This window comes from Panthera uncia, assembly GCF_023721935.1.
Source record: "Panthera uncia isolate 11264 chromosome A1 unlocalized genomic scaffold, Puncia_PCG_1.0 HiC_scaffold_17, whole genome shotgun sequence".
NCBI lineage: Eukaryota > Metazoa > Chordata > Mammalia > Carnivora > Felidae > Panthera > Panthera uncia.
This window is the reverse complement of record NW_026057577.1, coordinates 91,072,601-91,095,315: the sequence shown is the minus strand read 5'-3', so window position 1 is coordinate 91,095,315 and position 22,715 is coordinate 91,072,601. Positions and strand designations below refer to the sequence as shown.

The following is a 22,715-nucleotide window of genomic DNA, read 5'->3' as shown; positions in this document are numbered from 1 at the left end:
TAATTCTTACATATGGTGTAACATTAGATGATAACACAAGGCATGCAGTGAAAAAGTTAAGTTTCCTTGTCACCTTGGTTCTCGGTTACTCAGTTCTCTCCAGAAGCAGTCACTGTTTCCAGTTTCTTTTGTATTTTTCCAGAAATATTTTGTGCATATATGATTGGGCGCTTATTAAAAGTCTGTGGGGCATCTGGATGGTTCAGTCGTTTAGGCATCCGACTTCAGCTCAGGTCATGATCCCACGACTTGTGAGTTTGAGCCTTGCGTTGGGCTCTGTGCTGACACCTCCGAGCCTGGAACCTGCTTTGGATTCTGTGTCTCCTCTCTTTCTGCCCTTCCTCCGCTCAAGCTCTGCCTCCCTCTCTCTCTCTCTCTCTCTCTCTCTCTCTCTCTCAAAAATAAACATTAAAAAAAAAGAAGTCTGATCTATGAAGAATTCTTCTTGAGAAAGATCATCCAAATGTAAATAGCTCTATACTATAAGGTTGATTTACTGTTTGAACACATAATTACAATATAAACATGCACAAATATTAAGTAAAATATTTGGCTGAGGCACCTGGGTGGCTCCTTTAAGCATCCGACTTTGGCTCAGGTCATGATTTCATGGTTTGTGACTTACAGCCCTGCATCTGGCTCTCTGCTATCAGCTCGGAACCCGCTTCAGATCCTCTGTCTCCCTCTCTCTGCCCCTTCCCTGCTCACACGCTTTCTTTTTCTGTCTCTCAAAAATAAATGATCGTTCATAAACATATATTCTTTGGTCTTCAGAAATAACTAAGTGCACCTGGTTGGCTTGGTCAGTGGAGCTTTTGACTTGATCTCAGGGTTTGAGTTTGATTCCCACGATGGGTATAGAGATTCCTTAAAATTTTGGGGGGCACCTGGATGGCTCAGTCAGTTGAGTGTCCAACTTCGGCTCAGGTCATGATCTCATGATTCTTGAGTTCAAGCCCCACATCTGGCTTGCTGCTGTCCGTGAAAAGCCTGCTTCGGATCCTCTGTCCCCCTCTCCTTCTCTGGCCCTTCCCTTCATGTTCTCTCTCTCAAAAATAAATAAAAAACATTTAAAATAAAACTCTAAAAAGAAATAACTAAGTCAACCACATCCTCGCCTACCCCTAGCTGGAGAGCCACTAATTCTAAAATAGGGTTTTCACAGTTCTCATCTTAGGAATTAGATGTCTCTGTCTTGTTAAGCTGTGTAGAATTCAGGGTTTTTGGGTTGACTTACTGTCTGAAATTGGAGAAGCAGTATGGCTTAGTGGGATGAACAGAAGCTATAAAGACTTCTATTCAGATCCCAGTTCTGTTACTTAAAACAGGCTTTGGGCACGTTACAGATCTAATCCTCTCTTTGCTAATATGTAAAATGGGTTTAATAAGGTCCATAAGGTGCTATGACTATTGAATGACAGGTAATTCAAAGCACCTAGTTCAGTGGCATATGGCTGCCACTCAAGAAACCTGTCATCAGTGGTGGCTGCCCACGCATATGTGCTGAGCAAATGAACTGTGAAGCATGTTGGGGCTTTCAGCTCCTCCAGTAACCTCCAAGCTTCCAGATCAGGAAAGGAACTTTATGATTGCATGGCTTTGTGACTCTGCGTGCCTGTTTTTATTTACAGGGTCGAGTTTAGGAAAAGGGATCCTCGGGGTTGCACTAGAGCGTTTTAGTCAGCTCTTGTTTACTTTATCCTTTTGGGATTGTCTTGGAGGTTTTTCCTTTAGCAGTTGATCTCAGACTTTTTGGTCTCAATATACCTGCTTACACATTAAAAAAAAATTATTTATTTTGAGGGATGGGGAGGGAGCACAAGGGGGGTGAGGGGCAGAAAAAAGAGAGGGAGAGAGAATCCCAAGCAGGCTCCTTAATGTCTGATGTGGGGCTTGATCTCGTGAACCCTGAGATCACGACCTGAGCTGAAATCAAGAGTTGGACACTTAGCCTGTTTATGCATTTAAATACCTGTTACACATCTAAAAATTATTGTGGGGGGCATCTGGGTGGCTCAGTCAGTTAAGCATCTGACTTTGGCTCAGATCACAATCTCAAGATTTGTGAGTTCACGCCCGGCATTGGACTCTTTGCTGTCAGTGCAGAGCCTGCTTCAGATCCTCTGTCTCCCTCCCTCTCTCCCATCCACCCCCATCTGAAAAAAAAATTATTGTGGACCCCAAACCTTACTTATATATGAGTTATGTCATATTATTTCCTCATTATAAATTAGAACAGAAATTTAACATATTTTAGATTCATTTTAAAATAACAATAATAAACATAAAATGTTAAATAACATTTTTATGGAAAATCTTTTCCAAAGCAAAATCTGAAAATGTGGGAAGAGTGACATTGTGTTGCATTTTTGCAAAATTCCTTAAAGTCTGGCTTAGTGCAAGACAAATGGATTCTTAACAATGCTTCTGCATTCAATGTGTTGCAACATGTTTTGGGTAAAGCACAGGAAGAAAATTGAGCTTCACACAGATTGGAGAATAGAGAGGCCCTTGCACGTCTCCTGGGAGAGTCTCAGGGACTTCCCTGGGGTCCATGAACTATACTGAGTTATTTCCAGAAGTAGACTTTTAAGTGCCTTGAAGGCAGAGAGTATTTCTTCATTTGGTGGGTCACTGAATCTTAGTTCCTGGCCTTCGATACCACTTTTTATCTAAAGTGGGTGATAAAATGTGTTTGACAGATTGACTGATAGAGGGAGCTATTGGCCAATGCTAGCCCACAACTGTAATACCAAGATTAAGGAATTTTCTCATTTCACAGAGCGTGAAACAGATTTAGACAAAACTGGTGTCTGAAGAGCCACATCCCTGTGCTTCCCAACACCTGCTTTTTAAAGAAGTTGCCAAGAGGGTGAGGCAAAGACTAGACTTAATGTTGGGGCGCCTGGGTGGCTCAGTCAGTTGAGCGTCCAACTTCAGCCAGGTCATGATCTCACGGCTCCTGAGTTGGAGCCCGGCGTCAGGCTCTGTGCTGACAGCTCGCAGAGCCTGGAGCCTGCTCTGGATTCTGTGTCTCCCTCTCTCTCTGCCCCTGACCCACTCAAGTTCTGTCTCTGTCTCTCTCAAAAAGAAATAAACATTTAAAAAAAAAAAAAAAGATTAGACTTAGTGGGATCAACTTAGAAAATATTTGCCTTTATTTAAGAAACAGGAGTGGGAGAGAGCCAAAGCATAAGAGACTGTTAAAAACTGAGAACAAACTGAGGGTTGATGGGGGGTGGGAGGGAGGGGAGGGTGGGTGATGGGTATTGAGGAGGGCACCTTTTGGGATGAGCACTGGGTGTTGTATGGAAACCAATTTGACAATAAATTTCATATATTAAAAAAAAAAACAGGAAAAAACCCACAATAGCTAAAAAGTGGAAGCAACTCACATGTCCATCTTCAAACGAATGGAGAAACAAAATGTGGCAAAGACACACAGTAGAATGTTATCCTTAAAAAGGAAGGAAATTCCAACACATGCTACAGCATGGCTTAAGCTTGAGGACACTGTGGTAAGTGAACCAAGACCATCACAAAAAGAAAAATACTGTATGATTCCACTTATATCAGGTATCTAGAGTAGTCAAATTTACAGAAACAAGGTAGAATGGTGGTTGCCAATGACTGGGGGAAGGGAGAATGGGGAGTTGTTAAGTGGGTATGAAAAAGTTCTGGAGGTTGGGTACACAGCAATGTGAATATACTTAATGCTACTGGGCTTTACCCTCCATGGTTAGGAGGGTGAATTGTATGTATATTTTACCACGATTAAAAATAAATTAAGAAAAAAATCGGAAGAAAGCAGTAAACTTTTTTCTCTAATTTAGTTATGGCTGACGTCACCCTTAAACTACTCAGTTCAGTTATACAAAGTGTTTATTGAGCACATCCTACATATAAGTACTCCTGAGGAGCAACCATCAGTTAAACATCAGTTTAACTCCTCAAGGAGTTTGCCCTCTACTAGAGTGTTGGTTAAGATACACGGCCACAAAAGAAACACTAATAGAATGAAATAGATCTCGGAGAAGGCAGTGCTTGGACTGGAACTTAAGGACAACAGAGTTTCCAACTAGCATGTTTTCCGGGAGCAGTATATACACAACGATGACCTAGTTTCCCATATTACTGGTCAGATCAAAAGCTTGGAATCGTGTTTGAAGAGTTGGTACAGATGTTAAAGATTATTGGTCCAACTTCCTATTTAATCCAAGAATCTATTCTGCTAAGTGAAGAAAGAAATCAGGAGGTAATTCGAGGTAAGAAAACGTGGCTAGTGCAGGGAAACGGTGGTCCACGATAAAAATACACTGGATTTAGGGAGGGGCGGAGTCCGGCGCGCGGGTCACGTGGGGGCGCGGGAGGCGGGTCTGTGTGCGCGCTGGTCACGCGGCCGGGTGTTGACACTTCCGGGTGGGACCAAAGTGAGGCGGCTGGGCAGGGGTTGGCAGGTTCCGCGACAACCATGGCGTATAACGGCCTCACGGTGCCTCTCATCGTGATGAGCGTGTTCTGGGGCTTCGTCGGCTTCTTGGTACCCTGGTTCATCCCTAAAGGTCCCAACCGGGGGTAAGTGCGCCAGGCCCGCCTTGGGAGGGACGCGCGGCGAGGACCCGCCAGGCAGGGCGGGGGAGGGGGCGACCTGCACCGGTCAGAGACCTTGGGGCGGCCCTGGACTCCAGAGTCAGGCCCCTATCTCCTGCAGCCCCCCGACGTCTTATCGCAGCAGCTTCCGTGTTCGCCGGGCCGAGGGTGAGGAGGGTGACTTCCGACGGACCCTCCTTGGCAAGGGGTTTTAGGGAAATTTGTTCTCATCACGGGCCTGTCTGGGGAGGGCGCATCGGAAATAGGTTTATATCGACTCAAGGAGAAGTTGGGGTTTGCCTCTAGACGACTTTTCGCCCCTTTAGCCCTGCCCTCCACTCAAATGAGGCCTCGTTTGCCTAAACTTTAAAGGAAAGGATCAAATAAGACAGAAATGCCCTTTGTGCCTCACATGTTGTCGCAGTTGCACAGGACAAGCTTGTGCAGCAACGTTGAGCCCAGGCCTTGCATCTAGTGGGCGCCAGGTAGTTGGGGCCTGATCTAAAGCGAGAGTAATTACCGAAGAGCAGGAGGTATTGTTTAGAAACCCCTGCGTCATACCTTTTGGAGAGCGCTCCTGCGCTTGTATTTTGAATGTACCAAGTTCTTAGAATGATGGACTAAGACTTTTCTCCTAGACTTCTTTGTTAATTAGAGCTTTGTAATCTATTTTATAAGCATGAGATAGAGCCTTATCTTCATAGGAGCTTTGGAACACCCTCTTTCTGGTTCCTCTTTTGCCTCTTAGTCATTTTTTCTCAGCGCAAAATCACGTGGAATGAAACTTAGGCTGAAGACAGAGCTTGTCAGAAACACCATCTCTTGCTTTATTCTTTGAAACAAATCGGTGGCTTTACAGTGCTTTGCATGCATAGGAGGCATTCAGTAACTATCCATTGAATGAATGGATAAGTCTATTGCCTTTATTAAAGGAAAGAAAATGCCATTATTCCTTAATATTTTGTGACCCAAACCCCATTTGCTGTCTGGGTACTTATATTTGGTACTTATATCTACCTTGAAATTCAGTCAATTTGTTTAAAGAGTTAAAATGGTAGATGAATTTCTACCATTTGGTGGTATTGGGCTTCCCCTTCCCCCTTCCCCCCCATAACATCAGTTATAGAGGGTCATCTCTCTAGCCTATAATAAATGATGCAACGTGTCAGTTCTTGGGTTATTAAAACAATTTGTATTAACCAAATTTAATTTCTTAGACTTTTTTCTTCTAGAGTTAAGGAATAACAAAGTACTTCTTTGTTGTGTTTCTTTCTTCAGTTATTTCATTACCCTACTGTCTGCCTCTCCAGCCTAAATACTCAAAAAAGCATTTACTAATGTGCTGGTAACAACGACCACTCCTTTCTCAAAGACCCCCATTTGGGACTCCCCATGCCCAACCTTGGGACTTCATGCCGCTGCTCTTATCCAGGGTAATGAAATGCTTCTTGTAGTACATTGAACTACTCAGTTTCCAGCCGTAGTGTCATGATTCAGGTTTGACCTGCTAGTGATATGTTATCTGGGCCTAATTCACAGCCTCTACCCCAATCCTTGTGTTTCCTGCTCTTGGCAGGATTGAGCAGTTCTTAGAACACAAAGTGTCTCTTAGGAGTTACTGTAATTACACTTTGAGAAACACTGCTCCTAGCTGGATGATCCCTGTGACCTTGGACAATTTAGTTAACTTTTCAATGTTCCCATTTCCTTATTCTAAGATGAAAATATTAGTACTGAATTAGTAGTAGTTCCCCTTTGTCTCCTGAAAGGCTGCAAATGGGTTTTGTTTTGTTTTGTTTTGTTTTTTTAGTGCCGTGAAGTTTGATTGCTTCAAGGACTAGGTGAATTTTTAATCAGGAGAGCATTTCAGATTTGAAGGATTTAAAAATATCTTTGTTAAGGAGATAAGTAAAGGTGGCTGTGTGACAAGGGAAGAAGAGAGACTTTGATGTTAAATCCTTTCCCCCTGTAAGTCCCAAGCACGTCAGAATGCAGAAAAGTCTCTGTAAAACCCAAATCAAACCCCTTGTTCTCATTCTTTTCTACACTGAAAAAGGGCCAGGTGAAACCAAGTTTGTGTTTGGAATCAGCTTTCCTGACCATTCATGTTTTTTATGATTTCACTCTCTTCAGGAATCCACAGATGCTCTAAAAGCTTCGGTTTTTCACAGTGGCTCCTTTAGCAGTAGGTGGGGTGGGGGGGGGGGTTGGAGCTAGATCATAGGGACTTCAGTCAGCTCCAATTTTTTCAAACATACAGAACATTTTCAAACATAAAAGAATAGAGAGACTGCTGGATACCACCACTTAGATATAATTGGTAACATTCAAATTTGCTTTATATCTGTGAATATGTGTATGTGTGTGTATATACACACATATATAATTTTGCTGAACTGTTTGAAAGTAAATTGCATTCATCATGATGCTTTACCCCTAAACACTTCAGCATGCAACAACTAAGTGGCATATTTGGAGACGATATTTTATGTATGCATGTATGTATGTAATCTCTACCCCCAGCATGGAGCTCGAATTCATGACCTCGAGATCAAGAGTTCCACCACGTTCTTCTGACTGAGCCAGCCAGGCACCCCTGAAGGCGGGGGAGGGGGGGGGGCCTTTTGCTATGAAACTATTAAGCAGGTAACACAGAAGAGACTCAGCTGTTTTCAGCTCTCTGAAATGGTCTTTGGGGAAGACAGAAGATACAGGGGTTCCAGGTTGAGGCAGAGGGATGGAAGAAAATGAGCAAAAGCTTGGCATGGAGAATAGTAAACCTGACGTGTTTTGGGGGACAGTGAGGCCCCCTGCGTTTGGGAATGAAAGTTGCTGTTTGAAAGTGGAGAGTGGTGAGGATGAGTGGAGGGAACTGGTGACAGGTGAGGAGCCGGACTCGATGGTGTAGATCTTCACACATTTTTAAGTTTTTGTGTTTATTTTGAGAGAGAGCGTACTTGAGTGCGAGCAGGGGAGGGACACACAGAGAGGGAGAGAGAATCCCAGGCTGGTTCCTCGCTGTCAGCAAGGAGACTGATGTGGGGGCTTGATCTCACGAACAGCGAGATCATGACCTGAGCTGAAACCAAGAGTCAGATGTTTGACTGAGCACCCCGCCCCCCGCCACCCAGGCACCCTTTCAAGTATTTTTATTCCACAGTTGGCAAAGTTTTGTAGCACAAATTATCATGCATACTTATTTATGTATTAGAAGCATAATGTATCAGTTACTTTGAAGAATGTGCCTTCAAAATATATCCGGAGTCTGACCAGTCCTCCCTACCTCTGCTACCAGCCTGGTCCATGGGATTATTGCAGTTCCCTCCCCGACTGGTTTCTCAGCTTTTTCCCTCTGCCTCTTTCCCCCCAGGTTGTTTCCACTCTGGAGAGATTCTCTTAGAATCGGAATCAGATTTTGTCAGTCCTGTTCTCGGATCCCTCCAAATAGCTTTCCTTTTCCTTTTCCTTTAGAAGCTACCAAACCCTGCTCTTTATCCTCCTGAGTGTCAGAAATTGCAGAACTACAGTTGATCTATTTTGAAGGTGTTTCCAATTCTTGTCTATATTCTCCCCTCCCCTGACTTCACTTCCTACTAGGCTCCCGTGGCTCTGCTCAGCCCCTCAGGCCTCTGTCCTGTTTTAACTCCTGGTACCCTAGAGCCTCTGCATTCGCTATTGCCCCTGTCTGGAACATTCCCTCACCTCCTTCAGGACTGACTTGCCGGATCCTACCCTCTTTAAAATTGCAGCCATAGTGGGTGCCTGGGTGGCTCAGTCATTAAGCATCCTATTTCGGCTCAGGTCATGATCTCATGGCTCATGAGTCCGAGCCCCTCTGTGCTGACAGCTCAGAGCTTGGAACCTGCTTTGGATTCTGTGTCTCCCTTGCTCTCTGCCCCTCCCCCACTCACGCTCGCTCTCTGCTTTCTTCAGAAATAAATAAACAAACATTTAAAAAAATTAAAAAATTGCAACCACAGCCTCCAACCCCTGTATACCCTTATTCTCCTTTCTTGCTTTAGTTTTCTCCATTAGCACTTACTGACCATCTGGCATACTAATGGTACATAAATAAATAGTTCTTGATGTGTCTGACTTCGGCTCAGGTCATGGGTTCGAGCCCCGCTCTGTGCTGACAACTTGGAGCCTGCTTCAGATTCTGTCTGTCTCTCTCTCTCTGTCTTCCCCTCCCCTGCTCATGCTGTCTCTCTCAAAAATAAACATGAAAAAAAAATAGTTCTTGTTTATTGTTTACCTTGTTTGTTGTCTTTCTCCCCCACTATTATGTAAACTTTACCAGAATGGGGGTTGTCATCCATTTTGTTTACTCCTCTTTCCCCAAAGCCTGGTACATACTGGATTCTCATTGAAAATCTGCTGAATGAATGAATGGATGTGCCAATATTAACCACAGAAAGTGCACATGCACACACAAAACTTCTAAAGGATGAGTTAAAAATAAGATAAATGGGAATTCTGATATTTGCTTCTTGCATCCTAGAAGATAGTCTTGCTTATTCTGTGGGGTGTGGAGACCCCCTTTTTGGAAATTACTCCCTATGGATGATGGAGAGTATTGAAAGATGGTCAGCTGTAGAGTGATGTAATGAAAAGAATATTTTAGGGGCACCTGGGTGGCTCAGTCATTTGAGCATCTGACTTCGGCTCGGGTCAGGATCTCACAGTCCATGAGTTCGAGCCCCGCATCGGGCTCTGAGCTGACAGCTCAGAGCCTGGAGCCTATTTCAGATTCTGCGTCTCCCTCTCTCTCTGCCCCTCCCCCGCTCATGCTCTGTCTCCCTCTGTCTCTCAAAAATGAATAAACATCAAAAGAATTTAAAAAAAAGAGTATTTTAGAAAGAAGACTCTGAGGTGATTGTGATAGGATGAAAGGGAAGGAAGAAAGTTTTGAATCTTCTAGCATTTGGTGATGGAGGGTGAAGGGGAGGTGTGAGCAGAAAGATGACAGATTTGTGGAGTGGGTGGGATGGGTGGAAATGACAGAGCTTCTTCTGGGGAGTAGGGAATTGGGAAGAGGATATCATGAGTTCAGTTGTTTAAATGTTGAGATTCAGCTGATCAGAGATCCAGATTTAACTATTTTCAGACGGGACTGGAGATGGGGAGAGGTCAACATTAGAAAGTTTGTTTACTTATTTACTTATTTATTAAAAAAATTTTTTTGAAGAATCCTCTCTTTTTCATTGTGAACCCATGCAGTTCTGATATTTTTAAAGTTTACTTATTTTTAGTAATCTCTGCCCCCAACGTGGGGCTTGAACTCACAACCCTGAGATTAAGAGCCCCATGTTCTTTCGACTGAGCCAGCCAGGTGCCCCCTAGAAAGTCATATAATTTTTTTTAATGTTTTTTTTTTTTTTAACGTTTATTTATTTTTGAGACAGAGAGAGACAGAGCATGAACAGGGGAGGGTCAGAGAGAGGGAGACACAGAATTCGAAACAGGCTCCAGGCTCTGAGCTGTCACCCCGGAGCCCGACGCAGGGCTCGAACCCATGGACCGCGAGATCATGACCTGAGCCGAAGTCGGAGGCTTAACCGACTGAGCCACCCAGGCGCCCCCTTTTTAATGTTTGTTTATTTTGAGGAAGGGAGAGAAAGACAAGAGTGTGAGTGGGGGAGGGGCAGAGAGAGAGGGAGACCCAGAATCTGAATCAGGCTCCAGACTCCAAGCTGTCAGCACACACCTTGATGTGGGGCTCAAACTCACGAAGTGGGAGATCATGACCTGAACTGAAGCTGGACATTTAACTGACTGAGCCACCCGGGCGCCCCTAGAAAGTCATATTTTTAAAAGTATAGTGTCGGGGTGGCTGGATGGCTCAAATAGTTAAATATCTGACTCTTGATTTCAGTCCAGGGCATGATCTCATGGTTGGTGAGATCAAGGCCCACATTGGGCTCTGCGCTGACAGCACATAGCCTGCTTGGGATTCTCTGTCTCTGTCTGTCTCCGACTCTCTCTTCCCTACTCACCGAGTTCTCTCTCTCTGTCACAATAAATAGTAAATGAATATGTTTTTTAAAAAACCTGTAAAGTAAAATACAAGTATAGAGTCATTTCATTGAAAACTACCAAAAATGAAGTTTCTTGGATGTCAAAACTAATTGTCACTGCAGCCTTTTGTGTTCAGTTTAGATGGGTTTGGGATTAGCCATCTAAACTCTGGCCTCGATACATATCCCTTTAAATAAAAATGTTAATTACTTAAACCCCTACCGAGTACAGTCTATTGATGTTTGAACAGATTTAGATCACTTTTCTTGTGTACAGTCCTTGCCAGTTTGATAACTTGGGATGGAGGCTTAAACCATCCTGCAGTGTCTGCTTAGTTTGCTGGTTATCTAATGATGTTTTGTTTTGTTTTGTTTTGTTTTTAGAGTTATCATCACCATGCTGGTAACCTGTTCAGTTTGCTGCTATCTCTTGTAAGTACGTTTCTCTTGTGAGTAGCTTTTTTCCCAAGGTAACAGGAAGTTATTCTTGGTATTTATAACGTGTGTGATTGAAAAATAAATTCGTGGGGGCACCTGGGTGGCTCAGTCAGTTAAGCGTCCCACTTAGGCTCAGGTCATGATCTCACAGTTCGCGGGTTCCAGCCCCTCGTTGTGTCTGTCCTGACAGCAGGCTCAGAGTCTGGAGCCTGCTTCGGATTCTGTATCTTCCTCCTTCTCTGCCCCTCCCCTGCTCACACTCTGTCTCTCTCTCTCTCCTTCAAAAATAAATAAACATTAAAAAAAAGAGAGAAAAAGAAATTTGTGGAACATGATTGTTGTGAAACTTTTACAGTTTTATGTCATTGGAGCTGTTCCCTTATGTAACATCTAGAAATAGTATCCTAAGATGGAAAAGAACACACTTTGCTGCCGCTCAGTACATTTACATAAAAACTGTACAGATGCTTTGTTCTCCTGGCAATACAAGTGTAAATTATTTGGCACAAATTGAAATCTTATAATTAGCCAGAAATTGCCCTTGTACTACTTTATACTTTACTGTTGTGAGGAGTTTAGGCGTACTCATTTTGTTTAAATATCTCACTCTGAAGCCAGTAGCCATTCTTTATTATGACTTGTTTATTTGATGAACAGGAGTTGAGCTAGAATTGCAATCAAGATAATTTTTTTAACATACTGTATCAAAGTATGGTAATAACACCTAGTCGAAGAGGTAACATAGTTTGTATAAATTATTGTTTGAAGGCTATTTTAAGATATGTAAGTTAATTCCTCAACATATATTTTTGGAATACCAACGAGGATTCTTTTTTTTTTTTTTTTTTTTTTAATGTTTATTTTTTGAGAGACATAGAGAGACAGAGCACAAGTTGGGGAGGGGCAGAGAGAGGAGACACAGAATCCGAAGCAGGCTGCAGGCTCCGAGATGTCAGCACAGAGCCCGATGTGGGGCTCGAACTCCCAAACCATGAGATCGTGACCTGAGCCAAAATTGGACGCTTAACCGACTGAGCCACCCAGGCGCCCCGCTAACGAGGATTCTTAATCCTCATGAGTGTCAGCAATGGCAGACCTGTAATTGAACTATTGTCAAGAGGTTTCCAATGCTTGTCTACATTCTCCCCTTCCCTGAAGTACGGAATGAGTCAAGCCCCAGAAAAAACTGATTATTAATCAGTTTGCGGAAAGAATGACCATTTCAAATTTATTCAAAGGCCGTATGGTTTCTTTTTTTTTTTTCATTGAGAGCTATCTCACATACCATAAAATTCATCCTCTTACTGACTTCTTTTTAGAGTTTAGAACCAAAGGTTATCTTTTCTTAAAGAGATCTCTGTAGCTTCCCGAGACTTCTTTATATGGGAAGTGTCAGTGTTGGTGGAACTGTTTAGTGCCCACAAGAGGGAGGAAACAGCAGTTCTGATCATGTGATGAAAAGCTATGGTTCTTTGTGACTCTGAATCTGTGCATTTATTTCCTAGGGCTTTTGCACTAAGGTTTTTCAAAGAGGTTTGTGGGGATGACCCAGTTTTAGTTGTTGGCATAGATCAAAATTTGCTCCTGACAACAAGTCATTACCATGAATTGTAGCTATGTGGCCATTCAGTCACTTGTTGGAGTGCAACTTGAAGGTTTAAAGCTCATTTGCTAATTGACGATGGTATTGTTTGACTGCCTCAACCTTAGGGCGTAGGTGATGAGGCTTTCAACAGTTGGCTTGTTTAGTCTGTATTTTTCTAGTTAGAAAGGTAAATGGCTTTGGGGTGCCTGGGTAGCTCAGTTGGTTGAACATTCGACTCTTGATTTTGGCTCAGGTCATGATCTCACCATCATGAGCTTGAGCCCCACATCAGGCTCTGTACTGAGTGTGGGACCTGCTTAAGATCCTCTCTCCCTCTTCCTCTCCCCTGCTCGTGCTCTCTCTCTCTAAAATAAAATTTAAAAAAATAAAATTAAAAAAAAATAAAAAGGTAAAATGCTTTTTTAGGTGATATAGCTCAGTTTCCAGAATGAAAGAATGGAGAATTCTTATACCAGCTGTGTTTAGCTTTAAAGAGTGAAGAAGTACATACGTCATCAGAATTTCTCATTTTTGTAAGAGTGATTGAGTTTCAGTCTATACCACTGAATCTCCTATCGCAATCTCAACAAGGGAGCTGTTTTTCAGTCCAGGAGCCAAGGAGTGGTCAAAAGGCCTTTGTTTTTCTTCCTTTGAAGATCTCTGCTACTTGAGCTGCAAGCTTGGTAGTAGGGTTTTAAAAATGAGAAAATTACTGCACAGAAGAAAGACTGGGGATTAAGAAGATAGGGCAGAAATGTTTTATAACTTTCTGGTCCTCCGTGTGTGAAACTTGCTTAATTTTCATATAATGTTTTCTTTTTTTTAATGCTTATTTTTAAGACAGCGAGCGAGCATGAGTGGGGGAAGGACAGAGAGAGGTGAGGGGCAGGGGATCTGAAGTGGGCTCTGTGCTGATAGAGAGCCCAGTGCCAGGCTCGAACTCTGAGCCCAAGGTGAGTGCTTAACTGACTGGGCCACCCAGGCGCCTCTCATAATATTTTCTTTAAAACAAACAAGAAGCCAAAAAAAAAAAAAAAAACAAACAAACAAGAAGCCTTTCCAATCATTTCCATGCCTCTTATTTTCATTTTCAAGTGTAAAATGAATAACTGGACTTGGTTGGAAATTATACATCTTTGGAGTCTTAGTGACTCAGGTGAGAAGTATCTGTGAGCCTTTACCTCTTGCTGTCTAGATTTTTTCCTTTGTCCCAAACATATGGGTGACTTCTCTGTTGACAGTGGATTAGTTCTGTCATCAGTGTATTAAACATAGCACACAGTGTTCTAACATTAAATGTTAGAAATGTCCAGAAAGGAGGCCATTGTATGGGGAAATGAGCTGTATAGCATAGACTTTATGAAATTGGTTTTTTTCTTTTGTTTCTTTGAAACCCGATCATATATCCTATTTTAGCAGAATAGCTGCCTGGAACATGCGTGAATAACTTGAATTCAAATCCCAAATACTTTATTCCACAAAGGGACAGGATTCTGTAATAAATTTGAAATTTAAAGACAACTTCACTGTATATGTTTTTGAAACTACCTCTTGAAATAAGAGACACCCAAACTGGATTTCCTAAGCGAAGTCACATTTTTGAAATACGTTCATGGACTTCTACATTGCCTTCGGTTTATGGCACTTTTTTTTCTCTTTCCAGTTTGTTTATGGTTTAAGGTTAGATTCATGGGGCGTGACTTGTTTGAGCTCTGAAAAATCAGGATCTCTGCCAGTACAACCAGTTTGTGTTAACAGTTGACCAGAGGAATGTCTGAATGTTATACATCTGGTTCCCTCTTTGAGGCACAAGGTCACTTTTGTTCCTTAAGCATACAATCCTGTTAGTTGCTGTTCCATACTTTCTCTTGGTCTTAGGTTAGTTTTTAATGTTGAATTATGCATGTAGCTTCCCCAGAATCACAAAACTTAACATCTTCAGGGTAAATTAGAAATTCAGTACTGTATTATGAAGATACAATTGCTTCTTGGAAAACATGCTATATCTTTAGCACTTGACTAATTGTACATCTCACCCGCAGAGTGATACACAAAAAGAAATAGTGACCAAAAGGCCGGAGTCCTTGGTTTTTTTAGGATGAATAGTATGTGGCCTGTTTATGTGGTAGTATGGTTATGTGAGTTTTATTTTATTTTTATTATTATTATTTTCAATATTTGTTTATTTTTGAGAAAGAGAGAAACAGAGCGTGAGGAGGGGAGGGGCAGAGAGAGAGGGAGACACAGAATCCGAAGCAGGCTGCAGGCTCTGAGCTGTTGGCACACAGCCTGATGCGGGGCTCGAACTCACAAGCCATGAGATCATGACCTGAGCTGAAGTAGGATGCTTAACTGACTGAGCCACCTAGGCGCCCCCTCAGCATGTTTATTTAGAGCCTACTGTGTGCCAAGCACTGGATGTATAGCAGTGAAGAAACAAGACAGACATATCCCCCTGCCCTCTTTAATGAGGGGAGACCGTAAACAACTAAAGAGCCAGAGAGACCCCAATCACTTACCAAAGTAGTTCCTTCATCTGCTTATTCCCACAAGCCCCTATTCTGTGACTTCAGACGAGTCGCCCTCACTCACTCCCCCAGCCGCCTAATACTGCCCATTGCACAAGGACCTACACAGCCTACAGGAGCTTTGCCCAGCCTGTCCAGGGATGTGCACATCCACAGCTGAGCATAGCCTTGCTTTGGTCCTGGCTCTACAGCCAGTTTGAGTACAAGATGTGATCACCTCCCAAAGTGTTCCACTTTGGTTTCCAACCAAGTAGCCACAAGCTGGTCAGTTTCTGGGATGTGCTATATGTGTGTGTGTGTGTGTGTGTGTGTGTGTGTGTGTATGTATATATATGTGTGTGTGTGTGTGTATATATATATATATATACACACATATATATACACACACACATATATATATAGTCTTGAACTTTATGTACATATATACTTTATATACATGTAAATACTTTATATATATACTGTATGTATATATACTTTATACATACTGTATATATACTTTATATATGCTTTATATATACTGTATATATACTTTATATATATTATATATACATACCTTATATAATATATATATATATATAATGCATATATACATGGTCTTGAACTTTTAAAACGTACTGTATGCTCTTTACAAAAATTAAGGGCATAGAACAATGCATCTTCATTTGTCTACCCACCTGTTACTCACGTTCAAAAATTATCCACTCACAGCCAATCTTGTTTCATCCCCACACACTTTCCCTCTCCTCCCCAGATTATTTTGAAGCAAATTCCAGACATACATGTATTTCAATATATATGTCTAAAGGATAATCATTCTTTTTTCATGTAATAACTACAATACTATTATCACACAGAAAAAGTTAATTCCTTTATATCATCACATATATTTAAATTTCCCTAGTTGTCTCATTAGTTATTTTACATTTTGTTTGAATGAAGATGCTTGTAAAGACCATGCATTGCAACTGGTAGATGTGCCTGTCAAGTCTGTGTCAGTTTCTTCTCCATTTCTCTTTCTTTTTTCTTTCACGTTTTAATAGGAAAAAACTGGGTTGTTTGTCCCATAGTTCTCCAGAGAATGGTCCTTGTTAATTGCATACCTGTAGTATTGTTTAACATATTCTTCTTTCTTCTGTATTTCCTATAAGTTGGTGGTCGTATCTAGGGGCTAGATCACATTCAGGTTCAATTTTTGATGTCTATTTCGTAAATGGTGTTGATGCTTTCATCAGGGGGTACATAACGCCTCAGTTTTCTTTGTGTTGTTGGAATCATTGGCAATATTCTGTTTCTGTAATCTATTCATTAGCTAGAATACATCCATAAATATTTACTTACTCAACTGTTTCATTATCCAGATAGCTAAAAACTGTTCATAAAGGAAAGCTAGGTTATATGTCTGGTTTTCTCTTTACTTACCCATTTGCAAAATAATGAATTGTGCTCCCTAGCATCTTCTGAGGATGAACAATAAGTTTTGTTTTGTGTTGGTATCATTGTGATCTGATACATTTAAACATATTTGATGTATTTCAATCCAGTATAATTAATCTTTGTTGATGTTCAAATTGTCCCATTTTTGGCCAGAGGAAGCACGTGTTTTATTTGGCCTTCTGTTAGCTGGCTGTTAGTCTCTGTCTTCACCTCTAGCTTTTTAAGCTCCTTCAGGAGCTTTTTTTATAGGTGGACTGTCTGTCTCTGTCATCTCCAAAGATGAGATCAGATGAAACAGGTCCTAGGAGGGTGTGTGATTTGGGAAGGTTGTATTTGACTTTATAGATACATAGAGTTTTTAAAAAATTGTAAGTATTTATTTATTTTTGAAAGAAAGAGAGAGAAAATATGAGCAGGGGAGGGGCAGACAGAGAGGGAGACACAGAATCTGAAGCAGGCTCCAGGCTCCGAGCTGTCAGCACAGAGCCTGACTTAGGGCTCGAACTCCCAAATCCCGAGATCATGACCTGAGCTGAAGTGGAATGCTTAACCGACTGAGCCATCCAGGCGCCCTTAGATGCAGATTTTTTTTAAATTTTTTTTTAATGTTTTATTTATTTTTGACAGACACAGAGAGACAGAGCATGAGTGGGGGAGGGGCAGAGAGTGAAGGAGACACCGAATCTGAAGCAGGCTTCAGGCTCTGAGCTGTTAGCACAGAGCCTGACATGGGGCTCGAATCCACAAACTGTGAGATCGTGACCTGAGCCGAAGTTGGACGCTTAACTGATTGAGCCACCCAGGTGCCCCGGGCTTTTATTTTTTATTTATTTATTTTTATTGCCGGTTTGTTTTCATAGTACAGGTACTCCGTTGTTGCTGCATCATTGGTTGGAAAGATTTTCCTTTCTCCTTTAAACTGCTTTGGCATCTTTGTTCAAAACGACTTGCCCATATGTGTGTGAACCTACTTCCAGATGATCTGTTGGTTGATCTCTTTGTCTAGCCTTATCACAATACCACATTCTCTTGAATATTTAGTTTTACATTAAAATCAAAAAGTTGAAGTCCTTAATGTTTTTTCTTTAAGATTATTTGGCTATTCTAAAATAGCCATATAGATTTTAGAATAGTCTAGTCAGTTTCTACCAAAAAAAGCCTGTTGATTTTAGTTGGTGTTGTGTTTAATCTATAGATCAATTTGGAGAGAACTGACGTTTTAATAGTACCAAGTCTTCTAATCTTTAACATGGTGTATTTTTCCATGTACTTAGGTTTTCTTTTATTTATTTCCTTACTTCTCCTGAATTTGGGTTTAATTTGCTCTTTTTTTAACTTCTTTTTTATTTTTTAATTTACATCAAGTTAGTTAGCATATAGTGCCACAATGTTTTCAGGGGTATTTCCAGTGGTTCATCCCAACAAGTGTCTTCCTTAATGCCCCTTCCTCATTTAGTCCATCCCTCCACCTGCAACCCTCAGTTCTCTGTATTTAAGAGTCTCTTATGTTTTGTCCCCCTCCCTGTTTTTATATTATTTTTGCTTCTCTTCCTTTATGTTCATCTGTTTGGTATCTTAAATTCCACATATGAGTGAAGTCATATGATATTTGTCTTTCTCTGACTGACTGATTTCGCTCAGCATAATGCTGCCTAGTTCCATCCATGTTGTTGCAAATGGCAAGGTTTCATTTTTTTTGGTTGCCCAGTAATACTGTATTGTATGTATCTACCACATCTTCTTTATCCATACATCTGTCGATGGACATTTGGGCTCTTCCCATACTTTAGCTGTTGTTGATAGTACTAAGTGGAAACTTAAATGATTTTAAACCTTTGTTCTTTTTAAAACGTGTGCAGTTAATTCAGTAGAATTCCCTCTAAGCATTACTTTAGCCACAGCCTACAAATTTTGGTGACACTGTATTTTTCATTAATTTTTAAATATTTGGCACTTTCTTTCTTTCTTTTTTTTTTAATATGAAATTTATTGTCAAATTGGTTTCCATACAACACCCAGTGCTCATCCCAACTATTTGGCACTTTTCTAGATATCTTATCAGAAGATATACTCTGGGGGGTGCCTGGGTGTCTCAGTGGGTTGAGTGCCTGACTTCAGCTCAGGTCATGATCTCTCTGTTCCTGGGTTTGAGCCCCACATCTGGCTCTGTGCTGACAGCTCAGAGCCTGGAGCCTGCTTCAGACTCTGTCTGCCTCTCTCTCTGCCCCTCCCCCACTCATTCATTTTCTCTCTCTCTCTCTCTCTCTCTCTCAAAAATAAACATTAAAAAAAAGAAGAAGATATGCTTTGTAAGATTCCAAATCTTTTGCAATTGGGGTTTGTTTTATGACCCAGCATAAGAGTTTATCATTATAATCATATCATGTGCACTTCAAAAGTGTATATTTTGAAGTTAAGTGTGGTGTGTTTTATAAACATCAGGTCAAGGTAGTTCAAATCTTCTATAGCTTTATTGAGTTTTTTTGTCACTATTATTAATTCCTGAAAGAGGGTGTTAAAGTCATCAGCTATGGTAGATTTTTCTATTTCTCTTTTTAATTCTTTCTACTTTTGTCTTACGTGTTTTGAAGCTCAGTTATTAGGAGCATACACATTTATGATGATGTCTTCTCAGTAAATTGACATTTTATCATTATAAGGTATCCCTTTCTATCCTTGGTGATACTCCTTGACTTGATTTTTACTTTATCTGATACTGATAATCATACCACCTTTCTTGTGCATTATATCTGTCTTTATATTCAGAAAGTGCCTTTTTGCAGGCAGCATATAGCTCAGTCTTATTTTTTATCCATTCTGACTGCCTTTGCCTTTTAGAGTTCCTTATTTTTGTAGATTTGAGTTTCTTTTTTAAAAAAGTTTATTTTGAGAGAGGAAGCATGAGTAGGGGAAGGGCAGAGAGAGAGAATCCCAAGCAGGCTCTTCACTGTCAGTGCAGAACCTGATGCGGGGCTCAAACTCACGAACTGCAAGATCATGACCCAAGGCAAAGTCAGACACTCAGTTGACTGACTGAGCCACCCAGGTGCCCCTGTAGATTTGAGTTTCTATCTGATATCCCTTTAGTCTGAAGAATTTCCTGTAGTATTTGTTGTAGGACAGGTATGCTGATACATGTTTACTAATCTTTCATTTACCTGGAAATGTCTTTATTTCATGTTCATTTTTTGAAGGATAGTTTTTCTAGATATAGAATTCTGAATTGACAGGATTTTTCTTTTCTTTTAGCTGACTTTAAAGATGCTTTTCTAAAAAAAAATAAAATAAAATAAAGATGCTTTTCTATTGTCTTCTGACCTCCATTATTTCTGCTGAGAACTCAGCTATAATTTGAATAATTATTCCTCTTTATACGTTCTTTTTCCTTTGGATGTTATCACGATTTTCTCTTTATCTTTGGTTTTCAGCAGATTGAATATGATGTGTGTAGGTGTAGTTTTCTTTGAATTTATTCTGATTGAAGTTTGCTAAGCTATATGAATCTTTAAGTTAAGTTAATGTTTTCCATCAAATTTGAGAAAATTTCTGCCTGTATTTCTTCTATTTTTTTTCTACTGTGTTCTTTTTCTTCTGACACTCCAGTTGTACCTATGTTTGACTGTTTGATTTTTTTTTTTTATTTTCTGACATTCCCAATCTGTTCATTCTTTATAGCCAAATTTTCTTTTAAGTCCTTAAACACATTTATGATAACTGCTGTAAAGTCATTGTCTTTTAACTACAACATCTGTATCATTTTGGAATCAGCTTCTGTTGATCCCTTTGTTCTTGACTGCTGATTAGATTTCTTATGTTTTTGCATGACTGTTTTTTACTAAATACGGGATATTGTAGATGACAGAGACTCTGGATTCTACTTTGTTTCTCTGAGAGAGGTTAAATTTTCTTGTAAAAAACAGTGAAATTATTAATTGATCACTTTAAACTTGTGGACGGTTGGTTTTATACCTTGTTGGGGCAGATCTATGTCAGTTTTGCCTTTAGATTAGAATGAATTCTCCATTAAAGTGTGGCCCTTCTGGTTCTGGAATTTCAGTGGAAAATCTGAGTGTTCTAACTTCAGATTCTGAACCCTCTCTCTCCTGTGGTAGGCAGCAGCTGAAATTTCCCCATCCTTTCAGACTTCCAGGTGTTTTCCACAGCCCTTTTCCCGGAGCATACACGGTTCAGGGATCTGCTAAGGGGTTAAGGGAAATTTATACACAGACTTCGGGGCTCCCCTTTTTGGCACCTCCTTTTTGAGATTTCCTTCTTTAATTTCCAGCTGCCCTGGCAGCTCTGAACTTCATCTTTCGATACCCCAAGCCAGTAAGACCGCAGCCTTTTTCTTGAGCTTCAGTTATTTATTTGCTCCACACATGGACTAGACAATGTTCTCAGGAGAAATGCTGTATAAAGGTACTACTGTGGCCTCCTTTCAAGGATTGAATCCCCTCCAGGTTCTGCCTGTGTTTGGACATTCTCTAGTATCATCAAATAGTTATTTTTCATATTTTATTCAGGGTTTATAATCACTTTCTATAGGATCAGTATGATACAAGTTACTCTGCTGTACCAGACCAGAATTGCACCAACTGACTTTTTTATTTTCAGGTATTCTATTTTTCATTTCTGTAGGTGTTTGTTTTGCTGCTTTTACAAGTTTTGCTTTTCCTTCCTCCCTTCCTCATTTCTCCCTGCACATATTCAAACTTCTTTCTCGAAACATAGTAGACAGTTTATTTATAGTCCACATCTGATCATTCCCATATATGATGTCCTTGCGGATCTGTGTCAACTCTCTGCTGTAACTTTGGTCCCTCTCACTCATAGTGCCATATGTGGCATGGGGCTGAGGGAGAGTACCCAAGGAAGGACAGACTTGGAAGGGAATCAGACCTCATTGGAGAAAGTATGGCTCAGCCCACCTGACAGCAGAGAAGTTCATTGGTTTGGCCAGGCTGGAGTTGGTGAGCAAGCAGTAGGCCACCCACCCTCTGGAGTACAGGCCGGAGAATGGGCAGTTCATGGCCTGGGTGGGATTCCCTGCATCCGTGTGAGCAGGAGACCTTCAAAGCATGTAGGCCATGCAAGGGCTCTGGTTTCCTTGTCAGGGGGACAGCAGACAGGTTATTTCCAGGCTGATGCTATCAGATCAAAGAGCGACTGTTTTCCAGGCCTGAATCGGTACAGGCTCCACGGAATATTCTCATACCCACTCCAACTTCCAGCCCACACCTGCAATGCCCCTCTAGCCCCCTCTCCTGAGAAAGCTTAACATCTTGTTCACTGTAAAGGAGAGAGAGGAATTCAGTTGCTTATTATAGAGCACATATTAAAGGGTGTGTTCAGAGATGATCGGCAATAAATTCATAAGTGAGGCACACACTTCAAATGTCTTTCATCAGGGAGAGTCCCATCCGTTTTAAAACTCGCCTGATTAGGTCAGGTCCACTCAGGATAATTTCTCTTAAAGCCAGCAGTACCATTTAACACAGTCTAATCTTGGGAGCGGCTGTCCCATCGTACCTACCATCCTGGGTTTAGACAAGGCGTGTACACTAGGGGACGGGAATCTTGGGGGAATATCTTAGAATTCTGCCTACCACAGAGGGCTGGGGGCAGAGAGGAGGTGGAGGCGACAATGACTCACTGTTACATGAGAAACTCCTTCATAAAGTAACTGGCTTTTATTCATTCTGTGGCTGTCTCACAGAGAAAACGAAGGAATAACTAGTATTTATTGAACGTCTAGGTGTCAGCTATTACACAGAGCACTTTCATACATTAACGTCTTGATGCAGAGATTATTATCTTCATTTTACAAAAGCAAAAACAGGCTCAGTGTAAGGTCATTGCCTGCAATCACTCCGCTAATATTTGGTGTAGCTGGAATTGAAAGCCAGTCTTGCTTAATGCTGAATCTCCTATTTTCTTTGTTTTTCTCTCTATAGTAATAATATTTAAATTCAAATTATTTAAATAAAGCAAAACACAATTCACCCATCTCTCCCATTCCCTACATCCCACCTCTGGCAACCACCCATCTGGTTTTATATATATATAAACCTATATATATATATATATATATATATATATATATATATATATATATAAAAACCT

The 22,715-nt window shown here is 40.9% G+C and overlaps 2 protein-coding genes across 2 annotated transcripts in view; both read left to right on the top strand.

The window, feature by feature from the left end:
- The window catches only part of RPL26L1 (ribosomal protein L26 like 1), a 51,099-nt gene that overhangs the window by 14,278 nt on the left and 14,106 nt on the right, over nucleotides 1-22,715 (top strand). Inside the window, 1 exon segment of the mRNA XM_049648694.1 lies at nucleotides 10,992-11,039. The gene's annotated coding sequence lies outside the window, so the exon portion shown is untranslated.
- The window catches only part of ATP6V0E1 (ATPase H+ transporting V0 subunit e1), a 32,422-nt gene continuing 14,106 nt past the window's right edge, over nucleotides 4,400-22,715 (top strand). The window contains exons 1-2 of the mRNA XM_049648696.1: nucleotides 4,400-4,575; nucleotides 10,992-11,039. Of these exons, the coding sequence (XP_049504653.1) occupies nucleotides 4,472-4,575; nucleotides 10,992-11,039 (152 nt within the window). The 5' untranslated portion in view covers nucleotides 4,400-4,471. The remainder of the gene's footprint in view (nucleotides 4,576-10,991; nucleotides 11,040-22,715) is intronic.